The sequence below is a fragment of the Carcharodon carcharias genome, chromosome 6 (genome assembly GCF_017639515.1).
Source record: "Carcharodon carcharias isolate sCarCar2 chromosome 6, sCarCar2.pri, whole genome shotgun sequence".
Classification (NCBI taxonomy): domain Eukaryota; kingdom Metazoa; phylum Chordata; class Chondrichthyes; order Lamniformes; family Lamnidae; genus Carcharodon; species Carcharodon carcharias.
Window position 1 is genome coordinate 190,498,110 of NC_054472.1, and position 17,516 is coordinate 190,515,625.

Here is a 17,516-nt window from a genome sequence, read left to right on the forward strand (position 1 = left end):
GGAAGGAAAGATTCCATTGTGGTGATTCCCTGGCTATGACTGGACAGATGGAACTGGTGTGAAGGCCATCCCATGGCACAGGAGAAACATTGGATGACGTGGTCAACCATGTCCAAAGTTGCAGAGAGGTCGAGGATAGTTTATCACAACTAGTCACATAGGATGTAGTTTGTGGCTTATTCAGTGTTGTGGAAGAAATTGTTGCCCTGAACAAAATTAAACTCATCATTTCCTCCATGTTCCGAGCCTCACACGAACATTTCAAAGAGAACTTGTCACATACCCAATGACATGAGGGAATGCTGCACTCTCTTCCTGTTGCTGCAGTTCTTTAGCAAGCTCTTCACTCATTACATCGGAAAGGGAGCAGGGAGTTACAGTGGAAGGTGGCGATCCCCAAGGACACTGAAAACAACATCAAAGCATCTCAGGGACAGAATCCTAATCAACAATCAGTGAATGACACAATAATGTTCATGTAAAAACCTTGCATCCTATTCCTCAGTGCATTCGTTCTGACCCACGGTACATAATTAAATGTCAATGCACTACACTCACTGTTATAAGTAGCACAGGCTGACTAACATCAAATAGTAAAATGGAACTTCCCTCACAATGCAAATATTCAAGGTTTCCTGATTGCTCATTTTCTGGATTTTTAATCTGCTAAAACTAGCAATTCCCCTGAGACTCACGTTAATCTTGTGAATAGAATGTTACTGATCTGGGAACATTGGCAAACACCTTGGGGCTGCTTCATTCATACAGAGAGAAAGTGAGAGCGGGGGGTGGGTGAAGGGGGAAGAGAGGGGAAATGCGGGGACGGGTGGAGGGGGAAGGGGGGGGGAACAGGCGGAGGGGGAAGAGAGGGGGGATGGACGGAGGGGGAAGAGAGGGGGGGACGGGCAGAGGGAGAAGAGGGGGGGGGTGGGCAGAGGGAGAGGGGGGGGGGGACGGGCGGAGGGGGAAGGGCGGAGGGGGAAGAGTGGGGGGGGAGATGGACGGAAGGGGGGGTTGGTTGCAGGTGGACGGGGAGGAGAGAAGGGGGTGTGGGGAAGAGACACATATTAAAATCCTGGAAAGTAGAAAGACAGTCTATACCAAGCATGCGTCAATATATGACTCCGAAACAAGGTAGCTGACTCTGAAGTGCTCAGAAAAACACTCATTTTATCAAACCTCAGGTAACAAGGGACAGGGAAAATAATCTTTGCACTGACACAGGTGAAACAGGTTAATGTATACACGAGCATTAGCAACAGGATGCATCAGCAAGAACATTTTCTCTCATGTGACCTCAGTTTAAATGAATTCCAGTTATAGGATATGGGCACGAGACAGGACTATTGCTTGCATGGAAGATAGAGAGGCATGCACCAACTGTTTGGGCCAATTGACTTGTTTTTCTGCTATAATTTCTACGTAATCCTGTCTCTAGCCGCATTTAGGATTGAGGTAGCAGCTCCAAACTGAACTCTATGTTGTTCTCCCATGTTTAGAAATGATTTTGTGCCTCAGCTTTCTCTGTTGCTCACTGGAAGTACTGAGAGAACATGGGCTTCGAGGGTATTTAGAGGGATTAGGCGTTACAGAGTTAAATGACCCTAAGCCTTTTTGCAGATCAGCTGTTCTGCAAACTCTATGGCTTTCAGACTCAGGGTGACTTACAATCACAAGGTCTCCTTCAAAATCTGACTGTTGAACGAGAGGGGTAAGATCCAGGATGAAATCCAGAGCTTTCATCACACTGGCCTCCCTGTGGGAACCTTCGCAAGATGTTTAAATATAATAAATTCTCATTTACTATTTTCCAACAATAAGCTTTGCTTGATTGCAGGTTGATATTAAGGTTGCTGGTCTATATGTTTATTATCTTTCATGTCACGACTTAGGGAAAGCATGTTAAAATATAGGATTTATTTACAATTGGAACTTCTGCAGTAGACTGGAACTGCGTTACAGAGGGTACAAAGGAGATTTACCAGGATGCTGCCAGGACTGGAAAATTGCAGCGATGAGGAGATTGGATAGGCTGGGGCTGTTCTCCTTGGAACAGAGGAGGCTGAGGAGAGATTTGATTGAGATGTACAAAATTGAGGGGGGCCTGGATAGAGTGGATGGGAAGGGCCTATTTACCTTAGCAGAGAGGTCAGTGACTAGGGGGAATAGATCTGAAGTGATTGATAGAAAGATTAGCCTGGAGATGTGGAAAGATTTTTTCACCCAGAGGGTTGTAGGGGTCTGGAATTTTCTGCCTGAAAGGGTAGTAGAGGCAGAAACCCTCAACTCATTGAAAAGGTGTCCGGATATGCACCTGAAGTCCCGAAGCCTGCAGGGCTACAGTCCAAATGCTGGAAGGCTCGCTTTTCATCCGGCGCAGACGATGGGTCAAGTGGCCTCTTCCTGTGCCGTAAACTTTCTATGATTCTTATCCAGAAGGTCATGGGTTGCATCATCATCAACCACGAAAACAGAAAGCAAGCAACCAAAAAAGTTGAGCTGAGGCTAAAAGGTAGATAAGGCAGGAGGAGAGGAGAGGTCTGTGCCAAAGCCCAGAACGTGCAGTTACTGCGACTGGATGGATTGCTGCTTGGCTCCAGCTTCTCGGGTATATCCAAAGTTTGGGTCATCAGTGTAAAAGGGTCAGGCAGAGCACCAAGCAGGTATTGAGGAGGAGGAACAGGCCACAACTACTACCCAAAGCATAATAATGGATAACATTTTTCTTTGTAAGCTGATCAAATACTGTAGTGCGTTAAGGGCTGAAATAAAATCATAAATGTAACCAAAATGGAGTCAGCTCTGAGCCACTGAACAGTTTGCAGGGATTTCAAATTTCAAAATAGGAGGTTTAAGAAAAGATGTTTGCAGTCGGAGTCACTCAAGTGCAGAGCAGCAGAACAACATATTCTTCCCCCACACCAGAATTACAAAATATCAGCTGACAGGCAGGGAGTCAGACCAGTGAGTCATACTAAGAAAATATTTGCATGACCATGTGGAAAGAGAAGTGAGAGTGGGACTAATTGGATAATTCTATCAAAGAGCCGGCACAGGCAAGATGGGCCGAACAGCCTCTATGCTGTATGATCCTATTTATTGTGGAATTGCTTTCATTAATTTGTGTCATCTTCTTTCCAGGAAGTTAACTGCCCTGGATTTCCACCTCTATCTGTCACTGCTGCCCTTATGCATTCCACTTGGATTAACCATATCCACTCCATTACATCCATATCCACATTCTCCTCTGCTCCCCTCACCTACCTTGTCAATTTCCCCTCTCCAATAACAGTCTCTGTCCACGCCTGCTCTAATGACATGATCAAAGTATTAAATCTTTCACTTCTTAGTATGACTCACTGGTCTGACTCCCTGCCTGTCAGCTGATATTTGATGTTATGCGCTAAATTCCTCTTCTCTCCAGCCAATGCCAATACTTCCTCATTAGTTTTTGTGTAGAGTATGCATGACATCGTCCTGTATGTCCACATCTCTTTGTCACTTGGTGTTGTGACAAAACTACTGACATTGAAACAGCCTGACAGATTTACAAGGGAGCTCCAAGTGCAGGACCGAGTAGATCAAGAGACACAGGACAAAACCCAATCCCTGCATTTTAAATGATGGTATAACATTAATTTCTTCTAACATCTCACCCGCAGCTACAGGAGATTGGAAAATACTCAGAGCCTCTGCTATTTCCTCCCTTAACAATCTGGGATACTTCCATCCAGGTCTGGGGATCACCCACTTTCAATGAAGCTAAACATTTGATAGTACCTCCCTCTCTCTGTTTATCCCATCCAATATTTCACATCCTCAAGGGCTGCAGGGGGATTCCCAGGGCAAGTTGCAGGGAAGTTTCCAGGTTAGGCCGGTGGGGTTGGGAACATGAGATATGGTAGATGAGGGTGGGTGGGGGTGGAAAAGGGGGTGTCCAGGGTAGACAGGAGAAAGGGGAAGGTGATGCCTGTGGTAGACGGCGGGGGGTAGGGGAGAGATGAAACGAGATGGGGGGGGGGGGTGCAGGCAAGAAGGGGTTGGGTGGGGGGGGCGAACATGACCAGATTTGGGGGAGGGGGACCGAGACGGGACAGGGGCCAAGACGAGACGGGGCGGACCACCGGGAAGAAGAGAGGGGGGGCGGGGGGGGGGTGTCAGACAGGGGCGGGGCGGGGGGGGGGGGAGTCAGACAGGGGCGGGGCGGGGGGGGGGGAGTCAGACAGGGGCGGGGCGGGGGGAGGGGAGTCAGACAGGGGCGGGGCGGGGGGAGGGGAGTCAGACAGGGGCGGGGCGGGGGGAGGGGAGTCAGACAGGGGCGGGGCGGGGGGAGGGGAGTCAGACAGGGGCGGGGCGGGGGGAGGGGAGTCAGACAGGGGCGGGGCGGGGGGAGGGGAGTCAGACAGGGGCGGGGCGGGGGGAGGGGAGTCAGACAGGGGCGGGGCGGGGGGGAGGGGAGTCAGACAGGGGCGGGGCGGGGGGAGGGGAGTCAGACAGGGGCGGGGCGGGGGGAGGGGAGTCAGACAGGGGCGGGGCGGGGGGAGGGGAGTCAGACAGGGGCGGGGCGGGGGGAGGGGAGTCAGACAGGGGCGGGGCGGGGGGAGGGGAGTCAGACAGGGGCGGGGCGGGGGGAGGGGAGTCAGACAGGGGCGGGGCGGGGGGGAGGGGAGTCAGACAGGGGCGGGGCGGGGGGAGGGGAGTCAGACAGGGGCGGGGCGGGGGGAGGGGAGTCAGACAGGGGCGGGGCGGGGGGAGGGGAGTCAGACAGGGGCGGGGCGGGGGGAGGGGAGTCAGACAGGGGCGGGGCGGGGGGAGGGGAGTCAGACAGGGGCGGGGCGGGGGGAGGGGAGTCAGACAGGGGCGGGGCGGGGGGAGGGGAGTCAGACAGGGGCGGGGCGGGGGGAGGGGAGTCAGACAGGGGCGGGGCGGGGGGAGGGGAGTCAGACAGGGGCGGGGCGGGGGGAGGGGAGTCAGACAGGGGCGGGGCGGGGGGAGGGGAGTCAGACAGGGGCGGGGCGGGGGGAGGGGAGTCAGACAGGGGCGGGGCGGGGGGAGGGGAGTCAGACAGGGGCGGGGCGGGGGGAGGGGAGTCAGACAGGGGCGGGGCGGGGGGGAGGGGAGTCAGACAGGGGCGGGGCGGGGGGAGGGGAGTCAGACAGGGGCGGGGCGGGGGGAGGGGAGTCAGACAGGGGCGGGGCGGGGGGAGGGGAGTCAGACAGGGGCGGGGCGGGGGGAGGGGAGTCAGACAGGGGCGGGGCGGGGGGAGGGGAGTCAGACAGGGGCGGGGCGGGGGAGGAGTCAGACAGGGGCGGGGGGAGGGGAGTCAGACAGGGGCGGGGCGGGGGGAGGGGAGTCAGACAGGGGCGGGGCGGGGGGAGGGGAGTCAGACAGGGGCGGGGCGGGGGGAGGGGAGTCAGACAGGGGCGGGGCGGGGGGAGGGGAGTCAGACAGGGGCGGGGCGGGGGGAGGGGAGTCAGACAGGGGCGGGGCGGGGGGGGAGGGGAGTCAGACAGGGGCGGGGCGGGGGAGGGGAGTCAGACAGGGGCGGGGCGGGGGGGAGGGGAGTCAGACAGGGGCGGGGCGGGGGGAGGGGAGTCAGACAGGGGCGGGGCGGGGGGAGGGGAGTCAGACAGGGGCGGGGTGGGGGGGAGGGGAGTCAGACAGGGGCGGGGGCGGGGCGGGGGGGAGGGGAGTCAGACAGGGGCGGGGCGGGGCAGGGCGGGGGGGAGGGGAGTCAGACAGGGGCGGGGCGGGGGGGAGGGGAGTCAGACAGGAACGGGGCGGGGGGGGAGGGGAGTCAGACAGGGGCGGGGCGGGGGGAGGGGAGTCAGACAGGGGCGGGGCCGGGGGGGAGGGGAGGGGGGTCAGACAGGGGCCGTGGGGGGGGGTGGTCAGACAGGGGCCGTGGGGGGGGTGGTCAGACAGGGGCCGTGGGGGGGGTAGTGGTCAGACAGGGGCCGTGGGGGGGGGTGGTCAGACAGGGGCCGTGGGGGGGGTGGTCAGACAGGGGCCGTGGGGGGGTTGGTCAGACAGGGGCCGTGGGGGGGGTGGTCAGACAGGGGCCGTGGGGGGGGTGGTCAGACAGGGGCCGTGGGGGGGGTGGTCAGACAGGGGCCGGGGGGGGGGGGGGGGGGGTGGTCAGACGGGGGGGGGGGGGGGGGGGGGGGGGGGGGGTGGTCAGACGGGGGGGGGGGGGGGCGGTCAGACAGGGGCCGTGGGGGGGGGGGGGGTGGTCAGACGGGGGGGGGGGGGGGGGGGGGGCGGTCAGACAGGGGCCGTGGGGGGGGGGGGGGTGGTCAGACAGGGGCCGGGGGGGGTCAGACGTTGACAGGGGCCCGGCTCGGTACCTTGCTTCTCCAGGGCTGTGATCCAGCGGCCGGGCCGGGCGGCGGCGCCACCTGCTCCATCCTCGGCTGCAGGAACCCGGGAGACGGGGCGGGTGGTGGAAAGAGACGGAGAGGCCCCGGCAGGAATCAGAAGCTGCGCCCCGACTGGAGGAGGCGCCGCCGCTGCAAATGGCGTCCGCCGGAAGCGGAAATCCACCACCTCCCGCCCCTCGGGTCAAAGGTGAAGCAGCCCCGCGCTGCGCATAGAGGACTTTCCGGTGAGGTCAGGGGGCGGGGCGAAGGGGCCGCCATTGAAGCTGGAACCTCCCCAAAGCCTCGGAGGGGGAGGGGAAAATAAAGGAAAAGGGAAAGAGTGAAGACAGAGAATAAAGAAAACATAAAGAGGTGAAGGAACAATGAGATAAGAAGCAGGATTGGGGGTTTTGGGTTAAATGGGGGTCTGTGTTGGAAACAATTTATTTCCCAATTTGTAGCTTGTGGGTGGCTCAGTATCCAGCTTGCCTCTGGCAACAGGCCTTGAATAGCCTTTAAGTAATTCAATTGGCTGCCCACTGCTTGTGGGTGGAGAGCCTGGCCTCACCAATCCCACCTCCAGGAAAATGGCCCAGGGATGGAATGGTGCTGGACCGGTGAGGCAAATTTTTTTTCTCCTCCGCACTTGCCCCTCCACCCACTACCCGGAGGTGAAAATCTCTCCCAAAGAAAGAAACCAAGAGGGAAAGGACTAGTATTTAAAACAAAAACATGCTGGAAATGCTGAGCAGGCCTGACACCATCTGTGCAGAGGGAACTAGAATCAAAGAAAGCAAGAATCGTGAAATGGTTACAGCACAAAAGGAGGCCATTCAGCCCATTGTGCCTGTGCCAGCTCTCTGCAAGAGCAGCACACCCAGTGTTGTTCAGCTGCCGTTTTCCCTGTAGCCCTGCAAATTATTGCTCTTCAGATAATAATGCAAGGATCTTTTGAAAGCCATAATTCAATCTGCTGCCACCACTTTCATTCATAAATTCCTTTCCAGAAATTAAGAAGTTTTTGAAGGGTTAGCAAAAAACACAGCAGCAACAGCTCACAGCAGCAATAACCAGATAATCTGTTCTTAGCTTGTTTTTAGATAGCATCTCTGACAATGCAGCACATCCACAATGCTCACCATCTGAAAGTGCAATACTGTCTCAGTCCTCACCCTCCAAGAGTGCGGCACCCCTCAGTACTGACCCTCTGACAGTGCGGCGCTCCCTCAGTACTGACCCTCTGCTAGTGCGGTGCTCCCTCAGTACTGACCTTCTGCCGGTGCAGTGCTCTCTTAGTACTGACCCTCTGCCAGTGTGGTGCTCCCTCAGTACTGACCCGCTGAAAGTGCGGCGATCCCTCAGTGCAGGATGCCATGGACAGGATGGGAAAATTCCGTCCAGTGAAATCTGACAGCGGTGCAGAGTTTGGTCAGATCCTATGTCAACACTATGTCGAGCACTGGGCACCATGCCTCAGGAAGAATTTATCGGTCTTGGTTGGGGGGGAATGATCCCAGCGCTAAAAAGATTAAATTATGAGGACAGTTTGCATACGTTAGGCTGTATTCCCTTGAATATAAAAGATTAAGGGATGATCTAATTGAGGTCTTTAAGATGATTAAAGAATTTAATAGGGTTGACAGAGAGAAACTATTTCCTCTGGTGGGCAGGGATCCCAGAACAAGGGGGCAGAGCCTTAAAGTTTGAGCCAGGCCACTCCGGGGTGATGTCAGGGAGCACTTCTTCACACAAAGGGGACAAAAATGTGACCCCAAAAAGATGTTGAGGCTGGGGGTAAATTGAAAATTTCAGGACTGAGATATAATTTTTTTTTAGGTATTAATGGTTAGCAAACCAAGGCAGGTAGGTTGAGCCACTGTCACACCGAATGGTGAGAACAGACACGAGGGGTTGAATAGCCTCCTCCTGCTCCTATGTCCCAGAGTTTCTGAGAGTTGCCAAGTTATTCTGACACTGATTCAGTGTAACATCAGCAAAGCCCTGGACTGAGTCATCCGTCTGACCAGCTGACCCAGTTAGTTACATGAACTGAAAACTTAAAGAAATGGTTTTAACAAAAATGTAATCAACAGGTCAGAGGCTGGGAATCCCGTGGTGAGTAACTCAACTCCTGACTCCCCAAAGGCTGTCCACTATCTACAAGGCACAAGTCAGGAGTGTGTTGGAATACACCTCAATTGCCTGGATGAGTGCAGCTCCAACAACTCAAGAAGCTTGACGCCATCCAGGACAAAGCATACCATTTGATCAGCACCCCATCCACCACCTTAACCATTCACTTCCTCTTCCACCAATGCACAGTGGCAACAGCGTGTACATCTACCAGGTGCACTGCAGCAGTTCACCAAGATTCCTTAGACAGCACTTTCCAAACCCACGACCACTACCATCTAGAAGGACAAGGGCAGCAGACACATGGGAACACCACCACCTGGAAGTTCCCCTCCAAGTCACTTACCATCCTGACTTGGAAATATATCGCCGTTCCTTCACGGTCGCTGGGTCAAAATCCTGGAATTTCCTCCCTAACAGCACTGTGGACTAACTACACCACATGGACTGCGGCGGTTCAAGAAGGCAGCTCACCACCACCTTCTCAAGGGCAATTAGGAATGGGCAATAAATGCTGGCCCAGCCAGCGAAGCCCACATCCTGTGGATGAATTTTAAAAAAAGCCTCCCAATTCACAACTGGAAAACACCAAACCAAGAGCCATCTGTTTTTTGACCTTGGCAACAGATTGCATCAATAAATGATCGACAGTGATTCCAGGAATATCAACCTCATGAACAAATATGCCAGGAACACATATTTCTGCAGTGGTGTTGACAGTTGTTTTGAAGATTTTTGCATTACAGACACAGGCTTTACTAGTGAGTATTGATGACTTTAATTGTTATTGTGACTATGGAATAGCTTTAACAGAGTTTATTCATTTCTGGTGTACAGAAACAGAGCAACATAATCACATGAGATAAATGAGGGATGTAGATTAACTGGGACTGGGTTTGCTTATTTTTTTCATACTTCATGAATAAACGTCCAATACTTTGTGTGCGTGGCTCTCTAGAAAGAAGGGATTGCATATATATAGCACCTTTCACATCCTCTGGCCATCTCTTTACAGCCAATGATGTAATTTTGAAGTATAGTCACTGTCGTAAGATAGGAATTTTCTCACAAGATCCCACAAACAGTAATATGATAATGTGATATTTTTAGTGATGTTGATTGAGCAATAAGTACTGGCCAGGAAACTGGGGATAACTCCCCTGCTCCTCCTCAAAAGAATGCCATGAGATTGGATACTCCTCGACTGATAATTTAAACCATTCTCCACTGCTATCGGGAAAGCTTTCAATCAAAACTCTGCAACATCGAATGAAACTAGCTTTCTGATTGTGTTTGGGATCTGTGAGATCACTGTGCGTTCACAATATTTTCATGAGTTTTATACATAGTGCATGTGTAGTGGCTGCATAGTCAGGATGTTGTGTGCACATAAGTATGCGCAGAGCGTTATTGCAGTGAGGATATATTGTGTACACAGTGTGGACGTAGTGAGGATGTTGTTTGTTGTGTTATTCTGGCACCCAATGCCAAAGTGAAAGAGCCTACATTCCCATTAAAGGGAGATTACATATTGGATAAGCCATGTACTGGAAACAGGGCTTAAACATTGTGGCCCTGATTATGATCCATACTCCCATACCGTAGAACCATTTCTTTAAGTGTAGCTTGTTAAAACCAGAGCAGAATTTCATACCATCCAATTAGTGTACAAATGTGTGATCAGTGAATGTGAAATCTGCACAGAGCAGGGTGGTTTTATGTTTTAGGCTATCAGGTTCACTTTGTCCAGTGAACGCTAGCCACGACCTTGATACTAACACAGTTGGTGCTTGAAACAAAATTGGCAGAGAGACCAATTAACTAAACAAGCACTGATGGTTTATTGGAACTAAGTCCAGCTCTGGACTTCCAGTTACCCAAGAAGCCCTGTGCTGTGTAGCGATTTGTCAATACAGTCACATGGTCAACCAACTACATTCTCTTCGAGGTACACAGCACTCCCCTTTACCACAGCCCTCCCCCTTTACTCGAATGTATAACTGACAAGCATCACAACATCCTAATTATTTACATGAATAACTATTCACAAATCAAGTCTCTCAGGAGGCTTCCTCAGACGTGTCAGGCATTGTAGCTCAAAGGCCTCGGCTGGTTTTTCTGAGACCCCCTTCTCAGGGGTCAACTGACCACCGGGCTCTTCGGTGGAAATGGACAAGTTTGTGTCTTCGACCCTCCCGGGTCCAACAGACCGCACCGGTACTTTCAAATCATGAGACGTTTCTCCCACGCGCGGTACAGACTCAAACGTAAATGGTGACGACATTCCTTCTTGTGGGACTGTCTCTCTTCTCTGGAGATAATCTACATGTCGTCTAATTGTTCAGCCATTTACCGACACATTATAGGAGAGAGGCCCTGTCACGGCACTCACTTAGCCTAACAGTCAAATGGGCCCATCCCCAAAGGTCTTCGCGAGAACTGTATCTCCGCCTGTGAAATTTTTTTCATGATTATGGCCATCATGTCTAGCGTTCTGAGCCTCTTGGCTTCTCTCCACCCTCTCCCCTAAATTCAGCCTGATAAGAGTTAGATGGGTGCGGAGACGTCTCTTCATTAGTAATTCAGTGGGGGCAATACTGGTAGTTGTGTGTGGCATTGTCCAGTATGTGAACAGGAACCATGACAATCTGATGCTGATGGAAACCCCGTCCAGCTTTTTCATCCCGGACTTAAAAGTTTGGAGCGCCTGCTCAGCCAAACCATTAGAGGTGGGGTGGTAGGGCGAGGTTTTGGTGTGAGTTATTTCATTGAGGGTTGTGAACATGTGGAACTCTCCACTGGTAAATGCAGCCCTGTTGTCTGACACGGGCACCTCTAGTAACCTGTGCACTGAAAAACTCTTTCACAAACAGTCTATGGTGGCAGCAGATGTGGGTGACCGGACTTTGTAGACATCCATCCACTTGAAGTGGACGCCTGTTAGTAAAAGGGACATCGTGCCCAAGAAGGGCCCCACATAGTTGATGTGAGGTGCACCCGTGGCTGGCTTGGCCATTTCCATGGGTACAATGGAGCTAAGGGGGGGGAGCTTTCGTATCTGCTGGCATTGAAGACAACTTTTGATTAGGGTTTCGATGTCCACGTCCATTCCTGGCCACCATAAGTAGCTGCGCGCGAGCATCTTCATCCTACTAATGCCAGGGTGAGCACTATGTAATTCGGTCAGTAATGGCCTTTGCCCTCTCAGGGGCACGATACCCCTTGCTCCCCAGAGCAATATGCCATCCTGTGATTAAAATAGGGTTTCATGTCATCAGACTTTGGTTCACCTGACCATCCACTCAAAGCCTGCTCTCAGATATGAGATAAAAGCGGATCTCGGCTTGTCCACTCACGGATTTGTTTGGCCTGGACAAGGGGAGGAACCCAAAAAATTTAAAACTGAGACAAGTTGCTGGGGAATTGGAGCCTTCACGTTGTTATCTGGCTGGGGGGTGGGGAGCAAGCTCAGTGCGTCAGCATGTGTGATCTGGCTTCCTGATGGGTGAATAAAAGTGTATTCGAAAACAGCCAATATCAGTGCCCACCTCTAAATGCGAGCGGATGCGATGGGGAGGTATCGCCTCATCCTCTCTAAATAATCCCAGCAGAGGCTTGTGGTTGGATATAATGTGAAAATGGCGATCGTGGAGGCATTGATGGAATTCCCGAACACCAAACACAACAGACAAGCCCTCCGCATCAGTTCGAGAATTTCGGCGCTCTGCAGCACTGAGCGTGTGAGATGTGTAACCAATGGGTCGTTCAGAGCCACCCACCATCCGGTGTGAAAGTCCAACCCCTATTCCATCAGGGGATGCGTCGCAAGTTAAAAGCAATTCTTTCTTTGGGTCAAAGGGGACCAGTGGGCCGATGATCGTAACAATTGCTTTACCTTCCGGACCGCATCCTGGTGAGGAAATTGCCAATCCCATTTATGTTTTTTTTTAAAGCAATGCGTCTAACGGAGCCAGTACGGTTGATAGATTTGGGAGAACTTGCCCATAGTTGTTTATCATGCTAAGAAGGCCTTTAGTTCTGTAGTGTTTCTCGGCACAGGTGCCTTGTCAATAGCCTTGACCATCTTTCCCACGGGGTGCAGGCCCTGCACATTGACCTTATTGCGCAAGTAAACTCCCTCTTTGGCTTGGAAAAGACATTTTTCTTGCTTCAAGTGCACCCCCCGCCCCCGCTTGTGAGAAGCGTTTCAGCACCTCCTCCGAATTAGCTAAGTGTTCTTCGTCAGTTCATCCAGCGACTAAGACATCATCCAGATAAACACGACATGGGGCAGTCACTGAAGCTGATTTTCCATGGTACGCTGGAAAATAACACACGCCGCTGAGAATCCAAACGGTAGCCAAGTAAATTGATACAATCCTCGATGTGTATTGATGGTCACAAAATTCCCTAGCGCCTTCTTCCAACTCTACCTGCTGGTAGGCGTGGCTCATGTCCAATTTTGAATAAGTGATGCCCACTGCCAATTTCGAATATAGTTTGTCAATCTTTGCTATCAGGTGTCTATCAAGTTTGGCCACTCTGTTTACAGTTAACTTATAGTCACCGCATAAGCGAACACGTTGGTCTGGCTTCAGTACGGGTGCTATGGGTGTCACCCACTTGGAAAATTGCACCTGTTATAAGATACCCAACTTTTCCAGCCGGTTTATCTCAGTCTCAACGTAGTCCTGTAGAGGATAAGGGACTGGTCTGGCTCTGATAAAATTGCATTAGGGTCTACATGGATTTTGGCTTGTAGCCCGTGAATCCTTCCTGGTTTGCCACTGAAAATGGAAGTGCACTTTTGTAACAATTCCTGTAAGTTTCTCATTCTGATTTGAAAAAAACCTTGACCCATTGCAATTTAAACTTTTTGAGCCAGTTGCAACTGATAAAACTGGGGCCCGTCCCATCTATTACTCTAAGGGGTAAATTTGCAGACTGATCCCCATACTGCTCCAGGACTTGATATATCCCTTTCACTCTCATTTTGTCGCCCATACGTGTTTTTAATTTAGTGTCCGATTCTTCCAAACTTAAAGGATGGACTCCTTCATTCAAGTGTCTGAACGTATGTTCTCCTCTGACAGACATTGATGCCCCAGTATCAACCTCCATCCTGATGGGTTGTTCGTTGACTCCAATGACTACCTGGATTGGCTCAGTTCTATACACTTTTTCAGGTTGTATAATGAATAGATGTCAGATTCTGCTTCCTCTGGTTCTTGAACGAGACAGATTTCGCGATCTCTACCTTTGTTTTTAAAATGCTGTCTCAGTCTATCCTGACGGTGCTGCATTATGTGACCATTGCAGTGGCAGAGAAAGCATTCGATGTTTCTGAACTGTCGATCGCCTGCAGGCTGCCTGGATGCATTTCTCTCCCTAATGTTGTGAGTGTTCACTGTAGTTCTGTTGTTCCTCAATGGTCTGTACATAGTGGGCGTTTCCCGCCTTTCTGTGGAGTCCGATGTTTTCACGCCTTCTGTTACCAGCCCTTCCTGCCCTACAAGATGGTCGGTGCCATTTTGTGCATCTTTTATTTCCGTCTGAGTCTCTAACAGCCTCTCCAAGGCTGTTGCCAACTCTAATGACTTACTGAAATCAGATTAGTTTCAGATAGCAATCGCTTTTGAATAGCATCGTCTCAGATTCCGCATATCAGTCAGGGTCTCTCAACATGTCATTAATTGAAGTTCTGAATTTACAATATTCCATTAGTCCCTTTAAAGCAGCTACATAGCCAGCGATTGTCTCTCCTGGAAGTCTCTATTCCTCGAATTGAATTTAAAATGCTGCATAGTGACTGAGGGCTTTGGCTTCAGGTGGTTTTTTTTTACAATGTTTACTAACTCGTCGGAAGTCTTCATATTGGGAGTGTTTGGTGACGTGAGGCTGCGGATCCCCCATCTGGATAAAAGAATCACCCTCTTCTTGTCCTCTCCCATGATGTTGTTAGCGGTAAAGAAGAAGGCCAGGCGTTCGACATAATGAGACCAGTCGGAAATGGGGTCGAATGGTTCAAGATGCCGAGACTGCAGTATACTTGATGACTAAGGAGACTGCGCTTTCAAACAGCTTCAAGGTATTGACGAAGTAACGTAGCTGGCTTGCCGCAGCTTTCTTGCTTGCTGTCAATTGATCCAGTTTATCCTTGTCGCCAGTTTTATATTTTAGGTTATCAGGTTCGCTTTGTCTGGTGAACGCGAGCTGCGCCCTTGATATTAACACATTAGCTGGTGCTTGGAACAATACAGGCAGAGAGGTCGATTAACTGAACAAACACTGGGGGTTTATTGAAACTCAGAACAGAGCACTAACACCATGTGTGCTTCTTCAATCACCTCCAGCTCTAGACTTCCAGTTACCCCAGAAGCCCCATGCTGTGTAGTGATAGGTCAATACAGTCACATAGCCAACCAACTATATTCTCTTAAAGGTACATAGCAATCCACTTTACCACAGGTAGGTTTGTGGACTACATTTAAAACAGATTACCTGGTCATTAACCACATCAATGTTTACAGGAGTTTGCTGCGTACAAATTGACTGCCATGTTTTCTATATTACGACAGCGACAACACTTCAAAGGTACATAGTTGGCTGTAAAGCACTTTGGGACACCCTGAGGTTGTGTGAGGTGCTAAAGAAATGTAAGTGTTTGTTTATTTGGCTAACTGAAGTGGGTGAGCAGGCTAAGATTATTCTCATCAATGTTGTGATTTGCATCTATGCAGCCACCAGGTCAGCAAGTCTATGGGTGGGAACAAAATGAAATTCCACCATTTTTCCTGAAGCCGCTGCACTGTGAAAGCTGTGTGTGCAATAACAAAGCTTTATCTGTCTGATGTAGGCACCCATGAGGACCGCCGTGCAGTTCCTGATCATTCTCCTCGGGACAGGGGTCACCGCTGCCTGTCCAGAAAAATGTTTTTGTTATTCAACACTTGTCGACTGCCGCCACATTGCCCTGCAGAATATTCCACCCGACGTCAGTCCTGGAACCGAGACTTTATTCTTGGACGGGAACTCCCTGGTTAGAATCCCTCGCAACGCCTTCGGAAATTTAGGGAACATGAGCTATCTTGGTTTATCAAGTAATCGGCTCCTCCTTCGAAACTACACATTTGAACCTCTGCTAAAGCTGCAGGCTTTAGACCTGTCTGCAAACCACTTGTTGCAGCTCCAGGAAACTCTATTGGAAAATCTTTCAAACCTCACCTGGTTAAACCTGGCCAGCAACAATCTTCAAAGGTTTCCTCCCATGATGTCACTTGCCAAACTGACCTACTTGGATCTGTCCAACAATGAGCTCATTGTGTTCCAAGAAACGTTCAAACACTTGCCTCAGCTGGACACAGTGTTTCTCAATAATAACCAACTAAAGGCTCTCCCAGCAACAGGTTTTGACCAATTATTTCTTCTTAAAGTTCTTGATTTGTCGAACAATGACCTAAGCTCCTTGCCTTCCCGTTTCTTCAATAAACACCGCAAGCTGACTGACCTGCGTCTTGACCACAATAAGTTGAGAAACCTCACAGCCACTTTATTTTCCCATTTGGACGACCTACAGTATCTGACCATCTCTGGAAATGCCCCGGTTAATTTTCCTCCTGAGCTCTTTAGTAACTTAACCAAACTGTTAAAGCTTGACTTGTCCAGTAATTCACTAACCTTTCTACCCAAGAATTTCCTTTCCAATTTGCAACAGTTACAGGTGTTGAAGCTCTCTGACAATTTCATTGGCAACTTGGTAGCTGACATATTCAAATGTAACCCTAAACTAGTTTACCTGCATTTGGACAGCAACAACCTCCGCACCCTTCCAGTATTTGAAGGACTGCAGCAGTTAGAAGAGTTGACTCTGTCCTTTAACCGGCTGGTTGAGTTTCCAAAAGAATTTGGTGACAACCTAGTAAAGCTGCAATGCCTCCAAGTCAATGACAACCTCATCAGGCAATGGGACAGCGAAGGGTTTCAGAACGTTTCATCTGTGATCTTGAGCAACAATCCAATCTGCTTGAACCGGGGACATGCAGCACGAGTAGAATCCACAAACATTGAGTGTACGAAGAAGCATTGTTAATCTGCTCGAAAGTCAGTTTGAAAAAAAATTCTCCGCGGAAATGATATCGGCAGATTTGCCATTCGTCGCTTAGCAATACAGAAATTCAATTTTGCTGAAAAGAGAGACAAAAGCTTTTTCAAAACTCTGAACAACAGGTTAAGCTAGCCATTTTCATGCTGCTGCTCTGCAGTGGTGACACAAGTGGTACTTTTTACTGACGGAATGCTGCCATCGGTCCAAAAAGACATTCTACCCACCACACAATTGAGCAACTTCATGTATGAATCTCAGTTCCGGTGCAATGCCAGGTACATACGCCATACACCCCAGTGATTGGCTGATTGAATCAAACTCCATGGCACCACCTTGGCCAATCAGAGCTGACTTGCCAGCCAATCACCATTCTTTTCTCCTGGAGCATAAATTGTTGTGATCATTTGAAATTTGGTATTCTTGTGTTTGTCCTGATGAGTGCAAGACGAAAAGCTTCAACAACATGGCTCTCATTTCAGCAAAATTTACCATTAGATTGAAGCAATGAGACTGTAGTCATTTACAAATACATTGCATTACTTTAATAAAAGCCATTCTTTTCATTTCGAAGTTTAGTTTTATTATGCCTAACCAGCAACAGTCAGATCCCATGGGCAAATTAAAATTGAAGTTCATGCATTCCTATCAAAGAAAAGAAAGTAGAAAAACTTGCATTGATAAAGCACTATTCACAACCCAAGATGTCTCAATGAAGTACTTTTTAAGTGCAGGCCCTGTTCTAATAAAGGAAACATAGCAGCCAATTTTCACACAGCAAGCTCCCACAAACAGTAATCATGACTAGTTTTAAATTAGGAATAAATATTGCCCAGGACACTGCAGATAAGTCCTCTGCTCTTCTTCAAATACAGCCATTGGATCCTTTACGTCCAACTGAAAGGGAAGAGCATGTCTTGGTT

General features: G+C 50.3%; 2 protein-coding genes across 4 annotated transcripts in view; one reads left to right on the top strand and one right to left on the bottom strand.

The window, feature by feature from the left end:
- riok3 (RIO kinase 3 (yeast)) overlaps positions 1-6,554 on the bottom strand; it is a 28,837-nt gene extending 22,283 nt beyond the window's left edge. For both annotated transcript variants that reach the window (XM_041189782.1, XM_041189781.1), the window contains exons 1-2: positions 6,348-6,554; positions 284-405 (exon numbers count right to left, since the gene is read on the bottom strand). In XM_041189782.1, the coding sequence (XP_041045716.1) occupies positions 284-405; positions 6,348-6,407 (182 nt within the window). In that variant the 5' untranslated portion in view covers positions 6,408-6,554. The remainder of the gene's footprint in view (positions 1-283; positions 406-6,347) is intronic.
- Positions 6,555-8,936: 2,382 nt separating this feature from the next.
- LOC121279029 (leucine-rich repeat-containing G-protein coupled receptor 6-like) lies at positions 8,937-17,159 on the top strand. 2 transcript variants are annotated; one of them, XM_041189783.1, is made up of 2 exons: positions 8,937-9,253; positions 15,349-17,159. In XM_041189783.1, the coding sequence occupies exons 1-2, from the start codon at positions 9,176-9,178 to the stop codon at positions 16,579-16,581; spliced, it is 1,311 nt and encodes a 436-aa protein (XP_041045717.1). In that variant the 5' UTR covers positions 8,937-9,175; the 3' UTR covers positions 16,582-17,159. The 2 variants fall into 2 exon arrangements, with proteins under 2 accessions (XP_041045717.1, XP_041045718.1); XM_041189784.1 differs by lacking the exon at positions 8,937-9,253 and adding an exon at positions 14,372-14,580.
- The last annotated feature ends 357 nt before the right edge of the window (positions 17,160-17,516 follow it).

Coding starts and splice junctions, on each gene's coding strand:
- LOC121279029 (XM_041189783.1), top strand. CDS start 9,176: ATGCCAGGAACACATATTTCTGCAGTGGTGTTGACAGTTGTTTTGAAG. Junction 9,254..15,348: donor TACAGACACAGGCTTTACTA/GTGAGTATTGAT, acceptor TGTCTGATGTAG/GCACCCATGAGGACCGCCGT.